The sequence below is a fragment of the Protopterus annectens genome, chromosome 10.part0 (assembly GCF_019279795.1).
Source record: "Protopterus annectens isolate FY-2018-M chromosome 10.part0, PAN1.0, whole genome shotgun sequence".
Lineage (NCBI taxonomy): Eukaryota > Metazoa > Chordata > Ceratodontiformes > Protopteridae > Protopterus > Protopterus annectens.
The window spans coordinates 115,149,887-115,169,521 of record NC_056744.1 but is presented as its reverse complement, the minus strand read 5'-3'; the positions used below and the strand labels follow the sequence as shown (position 1 = coordinate 115,169,521).

General features: G+C 45.5%; 1 protein-coding gene across 2 annotated transcripts in view; it reads left to right on the top strand.

The window, feature by feature from the left end:
• The window catches only part of BPTF (bromodomain PHD finger transcription factor), a 3,500,764-nt gene that overhangs the window by 1,742,130 nt on the left and 1,738,999 nt on the right, over positions 1-19,635 (top strand). For both annotated transcript variants that reach the window (XM_044085088.1, XM_044085087.1), the window contains one exon: positions 2,528-2,663. In XM_044085088.1, coding sequence (XP_043941023.1) covers positions 2,528-2,663 — 136 coding nt within the window. The remainder of the gene's footprint in view (positions 1-2,527; positions 2,664-19,635) is intronic.

Sequence of the window (19,635 nt, the reverse complement as noted above, 5' to 3'; positions counted from 1 at the left end):
GTGGATGTCCTGTCCTTCACCTGGAAAAACCTGTCAGTTTATGCCTTTCCCCCCCTCTGTCTCTCCTCTCCAAACAGATCAAACAGGACAAACCAAGGGCAATACTGGTGCCCCCTCTTGCGCAGTGTGTCACTGCTGGCACCATGGCACCTGCCTAACACCCCTGCCCTGCTGTCCCAGCAGGAGGGCCAGATTCTGCACCCACAGCTTCAAACCCTGAATCTGGCAGCCTGGCTAATTAACTGATCTCTCTGTTACCATCCCTCAGTAAGCAAGTGATGGATGTCATTCTAGAGGCAAAGAGGCCTAGTAGTAGAAAATCCTATGCTGAAAAATGGAAAAGATTCTGTTCCTGGAGCCAAACTCAGGGGATGGGCACAGCAGCACCCAATTTACTTCAGATTCTTCAATACTTAACTGAGATGCTTCACAAGGGCCTTTCATTTTCCTCCATTAAAATTCATGCCTCAGCCATTTCAGCTCATTACAATACAGAACCACCCCTCCTCTCTCATCCACTGCCTAAGCAATTCCTCAGAGGGGCCAAAAACTTAAGACCACCCAGGAGAGCCCCTACTCCAGCCTGGGACCTTAACTTTGTATTGGAAAAGCTCACTCTACCTCCCTTTGAGCCAGCTGCAAATGCAGATTTCAAATTTGTTTCTTGGAAAACAGTCTTCCTTCTAGCCATCACTTTATCAAGAAGGGTGTCTGAATTACACGCCCTCATGGCAGTGGACCCTTTCATCATCTTTCATGCAGACAGCGTGTCCCTTAGGACCAATCCGTCCTTCATGCCCAAGGTGGTGTCCAGTGTGGCCCTTAATCAGTCCATTCATTTGCCAACCTTATTTTCTAATCCACAGATAAAAGGGGAACGAATACTACAGTCCTTGGACGTGCACAGACAACTTAGATTTTACTTGGACAGGACTAAACTTCTCAGGAAATCTGAACAGCTGCTGGTTTCATTTGCTGCAGTGGCAGAAGGGAAGGCCATTTCAAAGCAAACCATTTCTAAGTGGATAGGCCGTTGCATTCATTTCTGCTATATAAGCACCATGGAAAACCTACCCCACAGGGGGATAAGACCACATTCAACCAAGGCTGCATCTACCTTCACAGCATTTCTCCGAGGTGTCCCTACCAGGGACATCCTAGAAGCTGCTACCTGGAGTTCTGTACATATCTTCACCAAGTGTTACCACTTACCAATTTTTTCTAAATCCAGAGCTGGCTTTGCCACTGCAGTCTTGCAGGGCCTTATAGCTGGTCCTAATGCTATCTAATTACCTCCTCCTATCCTTAGCTTTGGGAATCTACCCAAATGTGATGACTACAACAGTGAAACACGAAGAACATAGTACAGTTGTGTACACTTACCATAAATGTCGATATTCGTGTGTATTCACTGTTGCAGTCCTGGTTACCCTCCCTCCAGCCCCCGACTTCTATTGACTATACCTCTATTTTTGTTTACTGTGCTTAAAGCTTTTGGTGTATTTGCTTTTTTGTTGGAGGTGTAACCTTGTATTTAATTTCTTCCCATTATGGGGGCACCTGACATCTGGGGCAAGAAAAACTGATGTAATGGCATCGGCTGCATGCTTTATACCCCTGACTACCTGACGTCATGGAAGATGAGACCGCAACTGACGCAGGACCCAAGACTTTGATAATCAGGTCGACTGAGGGCTACTGCAAGCATGTAACCCAAATGTGATGACTGCAACAGTGAATACAGTCGAACAGCTGCATTTATGGTAAGTGTACACAACTGTACTTTTCCACGAGTGCACATTCCGTGTGTGTGTGTGTGTGTGTGTGTGTGTGTGTGTGTGTGTGTGTGTGTGAGAGAGAGTGTGTGTGTTTAAGACATTATTGCAGATTTTCGATTGGGTGGTTGTGATTTAGGTTTCATTTAATTTAGTTTTTTTTTTTGTCAATGTTTTATAAAGTTCTTTTTGTAGAGGTTTGTGTGTGAGAATTTGAACTTTTTTTCAGTTTGAATATTGCATAATTGCAATGATTGATGTGCAGCATGGTTATAAGTAAAGTACCTACAGTCTTCACTAATAAGTATTTTGCACCATCTGTCTTATCAATGTCCATTTAAAATATAGTTATACACACACACACACACTGTGTGAGTTTGAAGTGAGGGGATGTTGGTCTTCACATGTCTGAACATGGAGAGGTGTAAATAAATAAGAGTGAATGCCTTTTTTGTATAGTACTTGAGCTAGGAATTACCGAGGCTTGTTAGTGGTGGCATTTCCTTTGATATCTCCCCATGGAGTCCTGCTTTCAGTAAAACTTCAGTTTGCAGCTCTGTGAAAACATTCATTTTGAAGTTCATGTAGTGTAGAATTCCTCATGTATTCCATTATGAATTTTGTTAGCACTTAACTGGACAGCATGTTTAGAAGTCAGTAAGGTACAGCATTTCCATGTCATTATTGCTCATATTTTAGTTTCGTTGTATGTTTTTTACCAAGTGTATTAATTCTCACTTTTTATTTTATAGGTTTGGAAACAGAAGGGTGAAGAGTACAGGGTAACAGGGTATGGAGGGTGGAGCTGGATTAGTAAAACTCATGTTCATCGCTTTGTACCAAGGTTACCAGGCAATACAAATGTCAGCTATAGAAAGGACTTGGAAGGTATGTCGTATGACCTAAATTGGCATGCTGAATGCATTTTTAGAGAGCACTGTTTATATATGTGAGTTTGTTTTAACTAGTAGTGATTGTAAAGATTATTTTTGCTGTTTGTTGTGGTCAGATTAAGACTGGCATCAACTTCTTGCTTTTAGTTCAGAACCAAAGAAGAGAATATGAAGATTGTTGGTCTAATAATGAATACTGCACAGTTTATCATTTGCTTCACTCCAGTGTTTTGAATTAAGCACGCCAGAATGCATGCACACTTTTCTTAAGACCTGTTCTTTGTTTCTCAGCACTAATAGAGTCACTCTAAAGTTGTAGATGATGGATACCGTTCAAGAGCTTGGAGCATCCCATTTATTTAACTTTGAAAACAGAGGGAATTCAGAGGGCTTGAGTGAAGTCTGGTATCCCACCTGTGACAGAAAAGGTGACAGGACTAACAAGAAACAGAGTACAAAGGATTAGTCCAAATAAATCATTTTAGCTAGCAAATCTAGGAGACCCACTCTCTCTGATATTCTCCCTGTGGGTGGAATAAAGATGCCTTGATGAAGTTTCATTTAGTTTATTCAGTTATGTAGGTAGATGTCAGACTGTTGTAGAATCCCATGTTGAGAATATTGCCTTGCTTGGCAGTGGCAGAGGTTAGGAGATTAATGCATAGTAGATAGTCACTAGTATGTAGGTTGGCCTTTTACTTGCTGACCTAATCCCTTCCTGCATATGTTTGGCAGGCATATTGTTACCTGCATTGGTGGGGCCAGAAATATGAATAACCATTCCTGCTCATCTTCTTTTAACCCCCCCCCCCCATTAAAATGTACACTCCATGATGGACTGCATCTGTTTTGCCCCATCAGCTTAAATCCTGCCATCTGGCTGTCCACCAGAATATTGTTTGAGCAGTAGGATTTGAACTACTCTTTCCTCCCTTGCTGGCTCCTGTGGTGCATGGACCTACTACTGAAATCCAGATTAACAAACTATTACCCAGGGCTTTATTCTTGTGAAGTACTTATTCAACTGTTTGTATGTGTTCTCAACTTGTATGAAAGGGTTGCAACTTCCTAATGTAAAATAAACCTCTGATAAGTAAAGAGCCATAGTTCAGAGTATCACTTTTCTCATAAAAAAGTAAAAGTATTGTATTCATAATCATGAAGGGCATTAAGCTAAAAATAAATAGGTTATGCCCCACATCAGAAGTACCATATTAGCTCCTAGTGTGCAGAGAACACAACTACCTGCAAGTGTTAGTGACCATGCAGATGTTCTGTGTGTCACTTACTCATCTGTAATATAGAGGATTATAAGTGGATCCTAACCTGCTTATTATGTGTTCAAGACATTGTGTCAAAAAATTCACCTTGAGAGTGTAGCTCAAGAGGTGAATCTTGGTATCCATGTGTAGAAACTATAATAATAAGGGTTTATGATCAGAGACCCAGTCATAATTCTTTGTAGTGCATGGAGCTTTAGCTGCTCCATGTACTCCTAGTTAAAGAAAAAGCATGAAGTGTTTTGCCAGCTTTCATAGACGTATATCACTTAGCGAGCACTGTCAGAAAGACAGTAACACACGCACTTTGTTAGACAAAAGTCAGAGACGCATTACAGACAGCAGGCAGAAACAAGTTTTTTTTTATTCTGCTGCTGTCATTTGCTGGTCAATACTGACTGATTTAACTGGCTAGCATAATATCCAGTCTTAACAATGAAGCAGGGGGTGCTTAACATTTGTTAAAATTGGGTCTAGTACCGTAGAAGTTCTTAACTGATTTGTCTTTTTCCCCGATATTGTATCGTAGTCATCAAACACCATGCATTGAATTCATACTCTGGAATAGCATGTACCACTGTTTCAGCAAGATAAAGCCATAACTTCTACCTAGGTGACTCAGGTTTGGTTAGTGGTGTGGCCTCTTAACTTATGTAGGCAAGGAAGATGGGCATGTCATTCCTGGGGGAGTGGATGTGCACACTTGGAGAAACCCTTGCAGTCTATTCCTGTTGAAGACTGAGGAAGTGTATAGGCATTGCGCTCAGATAATCTGGGCTGTGGCTGAGTCAAGTGTCGTGGCTGGACAGTATGCCATCTAGATTATTATAGCCCTTTTCCTGAGGCAGAATGGCTACATGCAGGAGGCTGGAACTTGACAAAAAACACGCTCTTCAGCAGCTGTGTAATACTGCCCCAGGGTGCCTGAATCTTCTTACCAGCACCACACATGGGAGTACAGAAAAAGGCCCAACTATTTTGGTAGACCTGGTTAATGAGGAAGGACCCCTGGGTGCAGATGATGGCCACCTGTGGGGGAGACAGTGCTGCAAAAAAAAAAAATTCAAAATGAGCTTGGTGCTTATTTTTTAATGAAAGGTGGAAGGTATGATTCACACTGGATCAGGCCATGGGATGTAAAAAATGCAGTGCCCCTTTTATAAAAATGAAAAAAAAACATCTACAGCTGTCCACAGAAAATGCACTGCACATTAGTTTCAGCTCCCCCTATCAATCTCCTTTGTCTGCTTAACAGTGATATTATCCATAAGCTGAATAGCTTGGGTTTAAGGGTACAGCCAAGTCTTGAGGGATGGTTTAGGCTTAGGAAGGCCGTGATAGTGAAGGGCAAGCCAAGGGAATCCTTAACCCCTGTAATATTTGTAGGCTTTGAAGCGAGAAGGTGATGGTTGGGGTTTATTTACATTTGGGGGGGCAGGGGGGGTTATACTCAGGAAAGAAGTTAAGGGCTTAACTCAAGCATATCCCTAAACTTCCATCTAACCCTGGCCATCAAGGTTGGAGGACTAAGGTTAGTGTTTCGAGACTCGTATCGTTTCTGTAAAAATTTTTGTGAATTTAAGGATAGTTTGACTGCTATTTTGCAGATTGTTAGCAGTGCAAGAGAGATTACACTTTCAGCGAACCGTAACTGTTTCCCTTTCTCTACTGTTGTGCGACTTATTATATGTAAGCAAAGGGAGGCTTTTAGTGAATATTTGTCTCACTATTTATTGGTGAAAGTTTGAACAATAAATTTATTTATTTATTTGTTTATTTTTATTGAATAGTTGTGAATCCAGACATTTGTTGTTGCTAGTAAATGGATTGTCTTTGCATTTATAAGGGATTTGTCATGTTGCCATTTGTTAAAATTTTTTGAGGAAACTTTGTGTGTGTTTGAAACAGGATCTTGTGCTTGTCAGGGATTATCAGTGGATTACTTAACTCAGAACCACTTGTTCTGTATTGGTCACTTTACTGACTTGTCAAGGCTACTACCCACTTTTCAGCTCTCTTTCTTAGCTTACCTGTGGAGCAACCATCATTTCTACATTTCTGACTCCCCCCATACAAAAAGTGAAGAAACGTGTTAAGGAGTCTGAAAATCAGACCAGATTTGATATTGGCTGAGTCACTGGTCAGTGACTGTGCTGTGGCCACTTGTTGTTCCTCACACCACTCATCTTTTTCCCCTAGTCTTCTTGGTTTAGCTTTCTAAAGACACCAGCTATGGGGGATAACCACATCCTTTGTATTTATAGGAGTGCCCTTGGCAGATAGGAGAGAGCCAACTAAGACAGACCCACACACTGAAATTTCCTCCTGGTGTCTTCTAAGATTTGACCCAACTATGGGGAATGCCTCAAATAGATCTGTGTGCTTCCTTTCACTATAGACAAGCAAACATTCTTCTTCAGGATTCCTTACAAACAGGCCTGGAAGAAGGATACTTTCTCATTGCCGTGGACGAGAATGTTCCTGTATGCTGTTCCTACCCTTTCCAGGGTTCTTCTAATGATTTAGAAGGAGACTCCAGAAATTGTGGCAGTGACTTCTTTCTGCTGAAGGCAACATTCATTCTCCCTTTTCCATCTGGCCAAGGGCAGGTAACAAAGCATCCCCAGAGACTGGATTTACTCAACGTAAGACAGGGGAAGTTCGAAACGCCCAAGTCTGGAAACTCTTTAACTACCTGGATGATTGACATTTGATACCTTTTAGGCATTCTTTTTTCTAAGTACATGCAGCAAGTATTAGAGGAGGCTTGAAAACCTGCTACTAGAAAAAAAAATGTTGGTGTAAGTGGAAAAGATTTTCTAGTTGGTAGCAGTCAAAGAACCAATATCCTCTTCAGGCCTGGCTGCCTCTGGTTCTTAGTTATTTATGTTAGATACTATTACTGTCCAATGGCCTTGTTATTCTCTTCTGTTAGGCTACACTTATCAGCCGTTTCTGCTTGTCTACCTTTGGACCCCTTCCCTCCTTACTAATAAAGCTCAAGTTAAACAGTTTTTGAAAGGGGGTTTACATACCTATCCACCTAGGAAACAAATGACACCTTCTTGGGATCTTAAGTGCTTGCAAAACTTATTGTATCTTCATGTGAGCCAAGTAATGTAGCTGATACAAGGTTCTTAATGTGTAAGACTATTTTGCTTGTTACTCTTGACTTCTGCTAGGAGAGTTTGTTTGTGTCTTTCGGCTTTTCCCAGTTAGGGGTCGCCACAGCGGAACTCCAGTCCGCTAATGATTGGCAGTAGATTTTTACGTACTGGCTTGCCGGGCCTAACGCACAACCTTCAATGAAGGAACTCCCATTCACACATGTCGCTACACAGAAGACGCTGTAACTGAGAATCGAACGGGCAACGTCTAACTGTAAGGTGACAGCGCTACCGCAGCACCACCACCGCAGTACGACTTCTGCTAGGAGAGTACTTGTATTAAAGTTCATACGATTACTCAACCCTACCTTATTTTCTCAAGGTCAGGATTTCTTTAAGAACAAATACTACCTTTATGCCTAACGTCTTCTCGGAGACTCTGAACTGCATTAGGTTCAGAAGTATGTAGGTTACTTATACCCTTATTTATTTATTCAATACTCAACCCAGATACCTTCTCCTTTAAAGTATGTATCACTTGAAGAGGAGTCTGTAGGCTTTGAGTCCCCCATGGAAACGATTTCCTTTGGGGAAACCATCTTGAAAATGAGGAGCACTTCAGGTGTGTACCACACAAATTTCAGACATACAAAAAAGGTACTACCAATTGCTACAAATGGATTTGCCTAGCTCTTCTATGGTTCCACCTGTTAACCCAGCATTTTTGGATGCTTTTAACAGTGCCTCTGAAAATCTAGATTCTCAGGCCCATAAGAAGCCTGATCATTTTTACGAAGTCCAAGAGGACTATAATTATCTTTTCAGATGCCCTGCAAGCAGACCCAGCAGTTATCTTGGTTGCTACTCACAAGCCTTCAAGGATGCTCCGCTCTATTTCCCTGTTGCCTTCGGCCTACACCTCAGCAACTTTAGCTTTCAGGGCTATAAACTGCCAGAGTCACATGACTAAATATTCTCTAGATTTATTGTCTCAGGCTACTGCTGCCTTCTCAGACCTTTCTGCGTCATAGGGAAAAACCTTAGCCCTCTCTCGGTTGGGGGCCTCTTCTCAAGTGGCCAAACATTCATTAAAATGCAGCTGTGACACTGCTGAGGCCTGTGCTAGGCAGCTGCAACAGGATCTGTGTTTAGAAGGTTTTCCTGGCTCAGACTTCATCTACTTCAGGATGATCTCAAATCCAAACTCATGGATGCCCCTCTAGCACTTCTCTGTTTGGCCCTGCTGCTGCCTCACTTTTCAAGTCCCTACAAGAAAAGTCCAAGGAACTCAGAGTTAAAACATCTCTTAGTTTCAACAGTGCCAAGGTTCCATAGGAAGTTTCCTTCAAAACCTGTCTTTGTCAGTAGCTGCTCCCAGCACCAGAACAGTAAGCCTTCTAGGGGAGGTAAGAAACCTCAAGAGGACCAGGTCTCCTCAGAACCCTTCTCAACAAAAGCACCCCTTTCCTGACCCAAGACAATTGCTGGGTCTTTTCCATCATAAGAAATGGATATTTTATGGACTGGCAGACCACTCCCATCTTTTGGGGTCACCCTCCCAAGATCAGCTGCATCTCTTCCCTAACCTCCTTTCAGACCTGTGTTTACAGGGCTCCATTCAAAATGTCCCTGGACTATCTTTGATTAGTGTTTTTTGTGTGTGTACTTGTTAGTGTAGGTTTCCTCTTTTCCAAGGGAAAAAGATTCTATTCAAGGATGTTCCTAGTGCCCAGAAAGGATGGCCCCTGGAGGCCAATTCTGGACTTGTTCCACCTCAACACATTCGTAAAGGTCCGTTCCTTCAGAATGCTTACTCTCTAGACACTTTTCTCTCTCCTTTTTCCTCAGGGTTTCATGGCATCTCTGGACATAAAAGATGCCTATCTGAACATCCCTGTTAACCCAAATTACAGGAAATGTCTGCATTTTTCTGTGGGTTCTTGGCATTTTCAATTCTCTGCATTGCCCTTTGGCCTGTCTACAGTTTTCACCAAATGCTTGGCCCCAGTCATTGCCCATTGCAGGCTACTAGGGATACAGATATTTCTATACCTGGATGACCTACTCCTACAGGCCCCAAGCCCACAGATCCTACAACACAATCTTCAAACCAGCATTTCCCTACTGGGAAACCTGGAGATCTGCATTAGTTTACTTCATTTGATCTTCAACCTGTGGGTACCAGATCCGTATCGGATCCAAGCCGTCAACTTCACTAGCATCTGCTCCGAGCTCCTTCCCTTACCCTAATACACCACCACTACCTTCCAACCCCCAGATCTCATTTGCCGCGGCTAGCCAAAGCATCGTGATTCTTGAGCTCCAAGTTGTGAGTAGGGTTTCTATCTTTGATTAGTGTTTTTTGTGTGTGTACTTGTTAGTGTAGGTTTCCTCTCTTCCTCACCTTGCTGGTGTGTTGAGTTTAAGGCTTTTTTCTTAGTTTTAGGTGGTTAGGTAGCTTGTAGTTTGCCCCCCCCCCCAGCCTTCTGTGTGTTTGTCAGGGTGTGTGGTGAGTGGCGTGTGTTTTTTAAAAGTTGTTTAAAGTTTGTTCTTGTTGTGAGATACGACAGATCTGCCCAAACAAGTTTTTAAAAGATGCACTGAGTGTGGCCACAAATTGTCACCTGCTGATGGCCACACTCTTTGCGTGCTGTGTTTCGGTGCGGCCCATTTAGCCACAGATTGTTCTATTTGCGCGGGTTTTAACCCACATGCCCTTAAAGATCGGAGGACCAAATTAGTTTAGAAGGGCCTCTTCCCTTCTATGGAGACGGTCACCTCCTCTTCTATTTCGGTCACAGCTGTTGCTGTGGCCACCTTTCCTTCTACTCTTGTCCTTCCTTCTCCTCCCTCCCAGGCTGGGACTCATCCTCCTGCCTCTAAGCCTGTGGAATTGGAGTGTAGAAAAGGCAGAGAGAAGGAGAGAGAGCACAGAACAGAGAAGAGAAAGAGGTCCCCGGTCCTTTCGGCTCTGACAGGACCTCCTACCAAAAGTCAGCCTAGGCACTGTGACTCCCCTCTGCTCCAATCTCCTAGATTTTCTTTGGAGCTGGAGGAGCCCCAACCACCCTCTAGAGCCTTGGTTCCTCGACCCACCAGGTCGAAGGCCGTGGCTTCATCATGGTCCACCCGCAGCCTCTCTGAACCCGACATGGATAAAACGATGCAGAGATTTATTCGCACACAAATTCAGATGGGAGGCTTGCCAGCCCCCTCTCCCTCTGAAGGGGGGAGTGCGCTTCCCTTCTTTACACCTATATCTCCTTCTCCGATCCGACCCCCGGTTTCGAAGTACAAGTATCAGAGGATGGCCCTAATCAGTGGGTTGGCACTGACGGTACCTGTCTCTTCGATGCCGGCAGCAGTTATCCGGGGAGTGTTGGATCCAACTAGTTTGGATTCGAGTGGCTCTCGCAGCCGGAGCCTGGGTGTCGGATTCGAGGGGGTGGAGCTGTTTCCATCGGCTCCGACGTTGTCGAGTCAAGGTCCCCCCTTGGAGCTCTGTCTACTTCTGGCCCGGCTCCGATTCTCACGTCGAATCCGGGTAGAGCAGTTCCCTTAATGGTGTCCCAGGAAGCTCGCTCTCCCTCTGCATTCGACATTGTGGAAAGGGTTCTCTCCAATGGATTGTGGCCCCTGACTATATCTTCGTACTCTGCTCCGACTCCTGCTTTGTGTGTGAATCCCATCATTTTACCACAGGGACAGCCCGTGCTTGAGGATCCCCATGTGGTTCCCCCTGAGGAACAAGTGGTTTGCAAGTTCCCTCAGGAAAGCCCCACCGGAGAGGTTCCTCGCAAGTGTACGTGCAAGAAGAGGCACTTGGACTCCTCCCGGAAGTCCCTCACTGAGGACATGGATTTGGATGATGGGGAAGGTTCCCCGAGATCACCTCCCAAGAATGTCTCCTTTGGAGACCTCATGGAAATCTTGTGGTAGCAGAGTTGTTGGTTCACCCCAAAATCTTCCTCGGATGAATCCGTGTTCCTGGAGGCTTTCGGCACGGGCCCATCTACTTCCTGGGTGTCTCCTCCCATGGATCCCTTGGTAAACTTGGTCACCTCGCAGGTTTGGAAGGAGCCGGACACTGTGGAACCAATCCGTAAATGCCCGGACAAAATATTGAGCCCCCTACAGACAGACCGGCTTGGAATAAATGGGCCCTTTAGATGCTATGGTGGTAGCAGCCGCCACAATAAAGGAACTAGCCCAGGAGAGTTCCTTGGTCCATCCCCCTGACCGTGAGTCTAAGATGATGGACTGCCTAGGGAAAGCGGGTTTATGCGTCAGTGACCTTTTCTATCAGGGCGCTGAACTATCTGGCCCACGTTACTAGACTACAGCGATACCTGGTTAAGGAACTGGCTGAGTCTCCCCCAAAGTCCATGTCGCAGGAGGACAGAACCACATTCTCCGCGAAGATGGCTACCTTGACAGCAATTTCAAACACGTCCATGCGGCTACTAACACACGGGACTGAAGGAGCGGTTAGGGTGGCTGGGTCCAGCATGTCCATGAGGCATAATGCCTTGCTCTGATTGTCACTTCACGGGACCCTTCAAAGCGTCTTATGCGAATCCCTCTTATGATGGTTCTTCCCTCTTTGGTAAGACCGTCCAAGACACATTGGTCGAGAGTGAGAAAGACAGGAGGTCACTGTCTGCCATCTGAATCCGCTTCTCGAACCATCAAAGATCCTTTTCCCGGGCAAAAGAAGATGTGAATGTTCTTCATGTTTCACTGTTGCAGTCATCACACTTGGGGTTATCTGCCTGCTGGTAGCCCTCAGTCAGCCCGAATACCAGAGTCTTGGGACTTCTAGCTTCGGATGCTGTCGCCTCATCCATGACGTCAGGTCGTCAGGGGTATAAAACATGCAGCCAACGCCATTACATCAGTTTTTCTTGCCATGCGGGAGCCCAAAGCAGAAGCAGTGTGCAAGTGCCAGTCGGCAGCTACCTGACATTTTTGTTTTTCGAGTTTCAAACCTGAAGTCTTCTACAGCTAAGTACCCCATTGGGAATCCTTTTTTCTTGCTCTAACCAGGGTCAGAAAAGTTAAAAATTGTCTTGCCTGTGGAAAGCAAATACTTCACAGAGATTTTTATTCCTACTACGTCACCTGTTTATACCCAGAGCATGACATCCTCGCTGTCGGTTTTGGGCCTTGTTCAACGCCTGGACCATTCGTCATCTGGCTATTGTTGTCTCTAAATTATTTTCGCTCTCGTTCTCCATACTCTGAAATGGCATTGGTAAGCCATCCGACTACCAATCTTCCGAAAAAGCCCAAAGATAAAGACAGAAACAGACCGCATAGGTCCAAAACTGCCGATGACGCTTCCGTTAAGCTAGTCGCCAGTCCGCCGGAACTCAGTGAGGCACTTTCGCTGCCTCTGTTACCCACTTCTGCAGATTCGCAGGCCACTACTGAGACCCATTCGGAGTCTGGTATGCTGCAAGATGCTTCTTCAACTATGGAACCTGCAGATGTCTCTACCATGGATGGGTCCGGAGCCGCTGTGCAGGCACAGGCCTCTGAGGGTGTATTCAGACCTTCCGATGTTCGTATTAAACAGACTACTTCGTTAATGACTAAATCTACTGAATTTCTCAGGCCCAGAGTTCGCACTACGCCTAGGAAACCAATGACCAAAGCACATTCTCAAGCTCCCATGCCACAGAAACAAATGCTTAGAATGGCTGAAGACCTTATTACTTTAATTAGAAGAATCCAGACTTCCCCCTCTAAAAGACAAAGAATTGATTTTCTTTCTGATTCTTCAGACCATGTGTCTGATGACTGTGACCCTGTGATTACCAGGACATACCCTTGTCTACCTATGAGGACTCGGATGCAGAGAATTCAATTCCCTCAGCCCCCCTCCCGAGGACCTTTCTTTCGGTGAAACCTTGCAAAACCCTAAGACAGCATTTCCGCTAGCCAGGACTACCCACAGTCCAAAAAGAGACTCGGGGAATTTTTAGACTTGCCTCAGCATAGGTCTCTAGCTATTCCCCCTGTCCTGGATATTATAGACGATGTCTTCATGGAATCCAGCCTTACCCCTGACACTTTACAACTTGCTCCTAGAAAGCCTGACAGATACTACAGAGTACCTGACTCACACAAATTTCTCTTTAAAAATCCCACTGTGGATCCAGAGACCATTTCCCAGGGACCTAAAGATGTTAAGGCTTGTACAGCCAAAAACCCTACCCCTTTGGACAGGGATTCTAGGGCTGTAGACAGATGGGGTAAGAAGGTATATACCTCTGCAACTCTTGCCATCAGGGCTTTAAATTGCCAGTTTCACATGTTGAAGTACCAGCAGCATTTTATTGATCTAATTAAACAAAAAATGTTGTTGATTCCTGATTTTGCAGAAAATAAGACTTACAAAATTTAATGCATTCTGCAAACCAAGTTGGTAAACATACTTTGCAGTGTGGTTTTGATGCCTTAAAAGCATCTTGTAGGGCTGCTGTCACTGGGTCTGTTCTGAGAAGGCATGCTTGGCTGAAGGAACAAATCTTGCCAGACCATGCCAAGGCAAAATTACTTGATGCTCCATTAAGCCAAGAATGTTTGTTTGGCTCTAAAGCAGAAGTTGTTCTTAAAAAGATGGAGGAAAAGCTAAATCCATGCAAACTGTCAAAGATTTCTTACAGGTACAACCACCTAGATTCAGTGGGCATTGGCCTTCAAAAAACAGGTCCTTTCCAGTCCCTTCCAGACCTTCTCAGCCCAAACCCAGGGGCAACAGACCACAAAGACTACAGTCTCAGGGTATGCACAGATCTAAACAATGGAGTGCTCTTTCCTCAAAAACAGGGAGTGGTAGGAGGAAGTTCACAATGACTTGTGCTTAATCCTTCCCAGCCATGCCCAAGTACAAATTCGCCCTGCATGCAAAAAACTGGGAGTATATTACCCAGGACCAATGGGTCTTAAACATTGTATCCCAGGGATACAGATTCTATTTCCACTCTGTGCCAACCCCAAGCGGATTGCCAGACCTTCCTCCAAACCAGTGGACAGAGACCCAAAAGCAAGTATTTTCTCTTCTCAGTATCAGGGCTATTCAACCTGTGCCAACAGAGCAAAGGGGACAGGGTTTCTACTCCAGGCTGTTCCTGGTGCCCAGGAAAGAGAACTCTTGGCGCACTATTCTGGATCTGTCAACCCTAAGCACCTTCCTGGTGGTACCAAAATTCAAAATGCTTACACTCCAGCAGCTCCTTCCTATGCTAGCCAAGGACTCCTGACTAGTCACCCTAGACTTAAAAGAAGCTTATCTGCACATCCCCATAAGGGAATCTTGCAGGAAATATCTACATTTCAGGGCAGGCTCTATGCACCATCACTTCTCTACACTTCCCTTTGGCTTATCTACTGTGCCCAGGGTATTTATAAAGTGCCTGGCTCCAGCCATTGCTTACTGTAGGCAGAGAAATATTCAAATTTATCCATACTCGGAGGATTGCCTGATTCAGGCAGGCAGTCAGGAATTGCTACTTCAGCACCTGACATTTGTAGAGAGACCCCTAACTTCTCTGGGGTACACCATAAACGAAAATAAATCACATCTGGTACCCAGCCAGAAGATTGTATTCCTGGGAGCAAGCTTGAACACAACTTCCCAGATGGCATTCCACACTCCAGAAAAGCAGGTTTGACAAATTATTTCAAACTACTGGCCACCCAAACCCAGCTATCTGCAAGAAAAATATTGCAACCCTAGGGTTCATGACCTCACGTATTCTACTGATTCCATATGCCAGACTGCATATGAGGAAACTTCAATGGTACTTAAAAAGTCTCTGGTGTCAACATTCCCAGGACCTGGAAGCAGTGATTCCTTTTATTCCTTGCCTAAGGACAGAGTTCCTTTGGTGGGCAGAGGCTTGCAACCACAACAAGGGACTCCCTTTCTCACAACCCCCCCGCCGTCCAAACTCTGATAACAGATGCATCAGACTGTGCATGGGGGACTCGCATGGCAGGCAAATGCATTCAAGGCAAATGGAGCCCAGGACAAATTCACATGCATATCAATCAAAAAGAAATGTTAGCTGTACAGAATGCACTGGCAGCCTTCAAATACCTTATCCTGCCAGGACAAATCCTAATAAAGACAGACACCATGGTTATGTGGTACATAAACAAGCAGGGTGGAACACACTCCTACCCACTCTGCAGGTTAGCCATGGCTCTGTGGAACACAGTCTTAAGCAACCAAGTGCACCTGCAAGCTCAGTTCCTGCCAGGCAAACAAAATTCTCTGGCACACTACTTAAGCAGAAATCTGATGGACCTACACAAGTGGAAACTGGAACCAAACTCATTCAAACTTTTACTACACAGGTGGGGGACACCAGAGGTGGACCTCTTTGCATCCCCCCAGATGGAAACTGGAACCAAACTCATTCAAACTTCTACTACACAGGTGGGGGACACCAGAGGTGGACCTCGTTGCATCCCCCCAAAACCATCAACTAAACAAAGTTTGCACCAGAATTCCCCACAGCCAAGCTTGGAAAGTGGATGCCCTATCCTTCACATGGGAAAACCTCTCAATCTATGCCTTTCCCCCCTCTGCCCCTCCTTCCAAAAGTACTCCTCAAGATCAAACAGGACAGGCCAAGGACAATCCTTATTGCACCAGACTAGCCATTCCAGCACTGGTACCCACTCCTACGCAGTCAGACAGCAGTGCCACCCTGGCACCTACAGCAGACCCCCTCTCTGCTGTCCCAGAAGGAGGGACAGATTTTGCATCCTCAGATGCAAACCCTGAACCTGGCAGCCTGGCTTATTCCCTGAATACATCACCTGCAACCTTCAGCAAACAGGTACTGGATGTTATTCTTGAGGCCAGGAGGCCCAGTACTAGGAAATCCTATTCAGAAAAGTGGAATACTGTTCTTGGAGCCAGTCTCAAGGGAAGGACACAGCCGTGCCTTCCTTGCCTCAGATCCTAGATTACCTAGCAGAGCTGCTCCACAAAGGCCTATCCTTCTCATCAATTAAGATTCATGCCTCTGCCATCTCAGCTCATTACAATACTGAGCCCAACCCTCTTCTCTCACCATCTGATCAAACGGTTCCTGAGAGGAGCTAACAATTTAAGACCCCCTAGGAGAGCTCCCACTCCTGCCTGGGACCTTAACTTTGTACTAGAGAAGCTCATGCTTCCCCTTTTTGAGCCTGCTGCTACAGCAGAGTTAAAATTCCTCTCTTGGAAAACAGCTTTACTGCTAGCCATCACTTCAGCAAAAAGTTTGTCTGAGTTACAGGCCCTTATGGCTGTGGAACCATTCATCATCTTCCATGCGGATAGGTTCCTATTGCGTTATCGAATTGCTGAAACTTCGAGCCTGAAAACATCGAACACAAATGGTCAGACTTTCAACAATTCGAATTAAAAAAAAAAAAAAAAAAAAGCTCAATAACTGTCGTAAGCAGGGGGGGCAAGCAGTCCTGCACCCCCCACACCCCCAGTCTTTAAATATACTAACTCCAAGATCGCACTACAGTGCAGTAAAGGGATCCTTTACTGTACTCTAGTGCGATCTTGGAGTTGGTATATTTAACAAGCGGGGGTGTGGGGAGGTGCAGGGGTCTTGCCCCCCTGCTTACGACAGTTACTTTCTGTCCGTCGGGTTTTTTATTTTTTGTGTTCGAAATTATAAAACTTCGAACATACAAGTTTGATCTTGTGGTGTTCGAAGTTTTATACTTAAGATCACGTAATAGGAACCCCATGCGGACAGGGTTTCCCTCAGGACTAACCCATTTTTTATGCCCAAGTTGGTATCCAGTGTGGCTTTAAACTAATCCATCCATTTGCCAGCCTTTTTTCCTAATCCTCAGAATAAAGGGGAAAGGATCCTGCACTCCTTGGATGTGCACAGACAGCTCAGATTCTACCTTGACAGGACTAAACCTTTCAGAAAATCTGACCAGCTGCTAGTCAGCTTTGCTACAGGGGCATAGGGCGAGGCCATTTCAAAACAAACCATTTCTAAATGGATAGCACACTGCATCCATTTCTGCTACAAACACCATGGAAAACCTACCCCACAGGGCATCAAGCCTCATTCCACTAGGGCTACCCCAACCTCTACAGTTTTTCTCAGGGGAGTCCCTACCAGGACATCCTGGAAGCTGCAACCTGAAGTTCTGTACACACCTTCACCAAGCATTACCATTTACCTATATTTTCTAAATCCAGAGCTGGATTTGCCACAACAATCTTACAAGACCTGCTAGCCAGCCCTACTACGTCTTGACTGCCTCCACCCTTCCTCAGCTTTGGGAATCAACCCAAGTGTGATGAGTGAAGTACGAAGAACATAGTGCATTTGTGTACACTTACCATAAATGCAGATGTTCGAGTGTATTCACTGTTGCAGTCCTGGTTACACTCCCTCCAGCCCCCTGTCTTTCTACACTTTCTACCTATCCTCTTTTTTTGGCCATATCTTATGGAAATGGTATTTACTTTTTACTTGCTTGTGTTCCACACCATTTGATTGCTTCCTGTTTTGGTGGGGGCTCCTGACATCTGGGGCAAGAAAAACTGATGTAATAGCATCGGCTGCATGTTTTATACCCCTGACGACCTGACATCATGGATGAGGTGACAGCATCCGACGCAGAAATCCCAAGACTCTGGTATTCGGGCCGACTGAAGGCTACCTGCAGGCAGATAACCCCAAGTGTGATGACTGCAACAGTGAATACACTCGAACATCTGCATTTATGGTAAGTGTACACAACTGTACTTTCTGGAAGTCTCCGCATTCCCGGGACACTCATGGCTCTTCTTCCCCTAAAGGCAGAGGGGGACAGGGTAAACACCATCCCAGAGGCAGAGGAGTTCTAAGGAATTTTGGGTTTCATGAACCTTTCTCAGACAGGGCCGCACATCAACCCTGAGGGGTTGCCTGACTGCTCTTCTCTGGAGGCAGTCGGGGGTCACCTGTCTTTCCACCTGGCAGCATGGGAGTCCATGTCATCAGACCGTTGGGTGCTTCAGATAATTTCCAGAGGCTATTCAATCCCATTTGTGGTTCCTCCTACACCTTACAAACACCTCCCGGACATACCACCCACACAAAGGGAGGTAGCAGCACTAGAAGTTTCCAAGCTGCTAGAGAAACGAGCCATCAAACCTGTTCCCCCAGATCAGTCCAGATCGGGCATCTACTCCAGGTTCTTTCTGATGCCAAAAAAGACGGGAGACTTGAGGCCCATTCTGGACCTATCTACTCTGAACCTGTCATTTGCCAAAGAGAAGTTTCAGATGGTCACTTTACAGTCCATCATGTCATACCTGCAAGAGAGCGACTGGATGTGCTCGTTCGACTTCCAGGATGCTTACTATCACATAAAAATGCACAGAAGCTCCAGGAGGTTCCTGCACTTCTGGCTAGGAGCCAATCATTATCAGTTCCGAGCCCTACCCTTTGGTTTCACCACAGCCCCCAGGGTGTTCACCAAAGTGATGGTAGTAGTAGAGGCTCACCTGAGGCTTCAGAGGATTCAGGTCTACCCTTACCTGGACGATTGGCTCCTTACTGCTCCCACCAAGCGTCTACTTTGTCGAACTAGAGATTATTTCCTAAAGCTTGCACACTATCTAGGTATTACAATCAACACAGCCATATCCCTTCTTATACCTGTCCAGGTGATGGAATACATAGGGGCACGCATAGACAAAAGTTTTCCTGACCACGGAGAGAATTCAAAACCTAAGGATGCATGTTGCCTTCATTTATCAATCTCACCCTTCCTCAGCAGAATCGGTCTTGAGGGCCCTAGGTTCTATGGCACCGACGATAACACTCCTTCTTCCTTGTGTTCGATTACATATGCAAGTACTACAGTGGACTCTAGCAGTGCAGTGGTCCCTGTTGTGTCTTCCGTTGTCTCACCTAATACACCTCAGCTGAGTCTGCAGTTCGTCCCTACTTTGGTGGATGCAGTCTTTGGAAATTTTGGAGGGACGACCCCAGCCCCTGCCCAAGTCATAGTGACCACGGATGCCACCCAACTAGGGTGGGGTTAGCATTGTTCAGGCAGGGCAGTCCAAGGCATGTGGTCCCCGATCGAGACCAGTTTGCATATAAATGTTCTGGAGATGAGGGCGGTCCTTTTAGCGTTGCAGGCCCTTGATGCCTTTCTACCTCTGGGAACAATTGCAGTCCAGTCAGACAACATGTCAGTGGTCTGGTATGCCAACAAACAGGGAGGGACCAGATCTTGCCCCCTTTGTCGCAAGGCCATGAGAGTTTGGGAATGGGCAGTCTCCACTGGTCGTTTTCTGATAGCAACACATATTCCGGGACTGTCCAACATTCTAGTGGAGAAACTAAGCTGGACTATTCTGATGCCTTACAAGTGGTCTCTGAATCCTTCAGTAGCAGAGCAGATCTTTCTAGACTGGGGTCGGCCTTGCTGCGATCTCTTCGCATCTCCTTCCAATGCGAAGCGCAGCGAGTTTTCACTCTTAACCTCCCTCCAGGGGAGCCCCCCAGAGACGCTCTATTCTGTGCTTGGCCTCCCTGTCTTC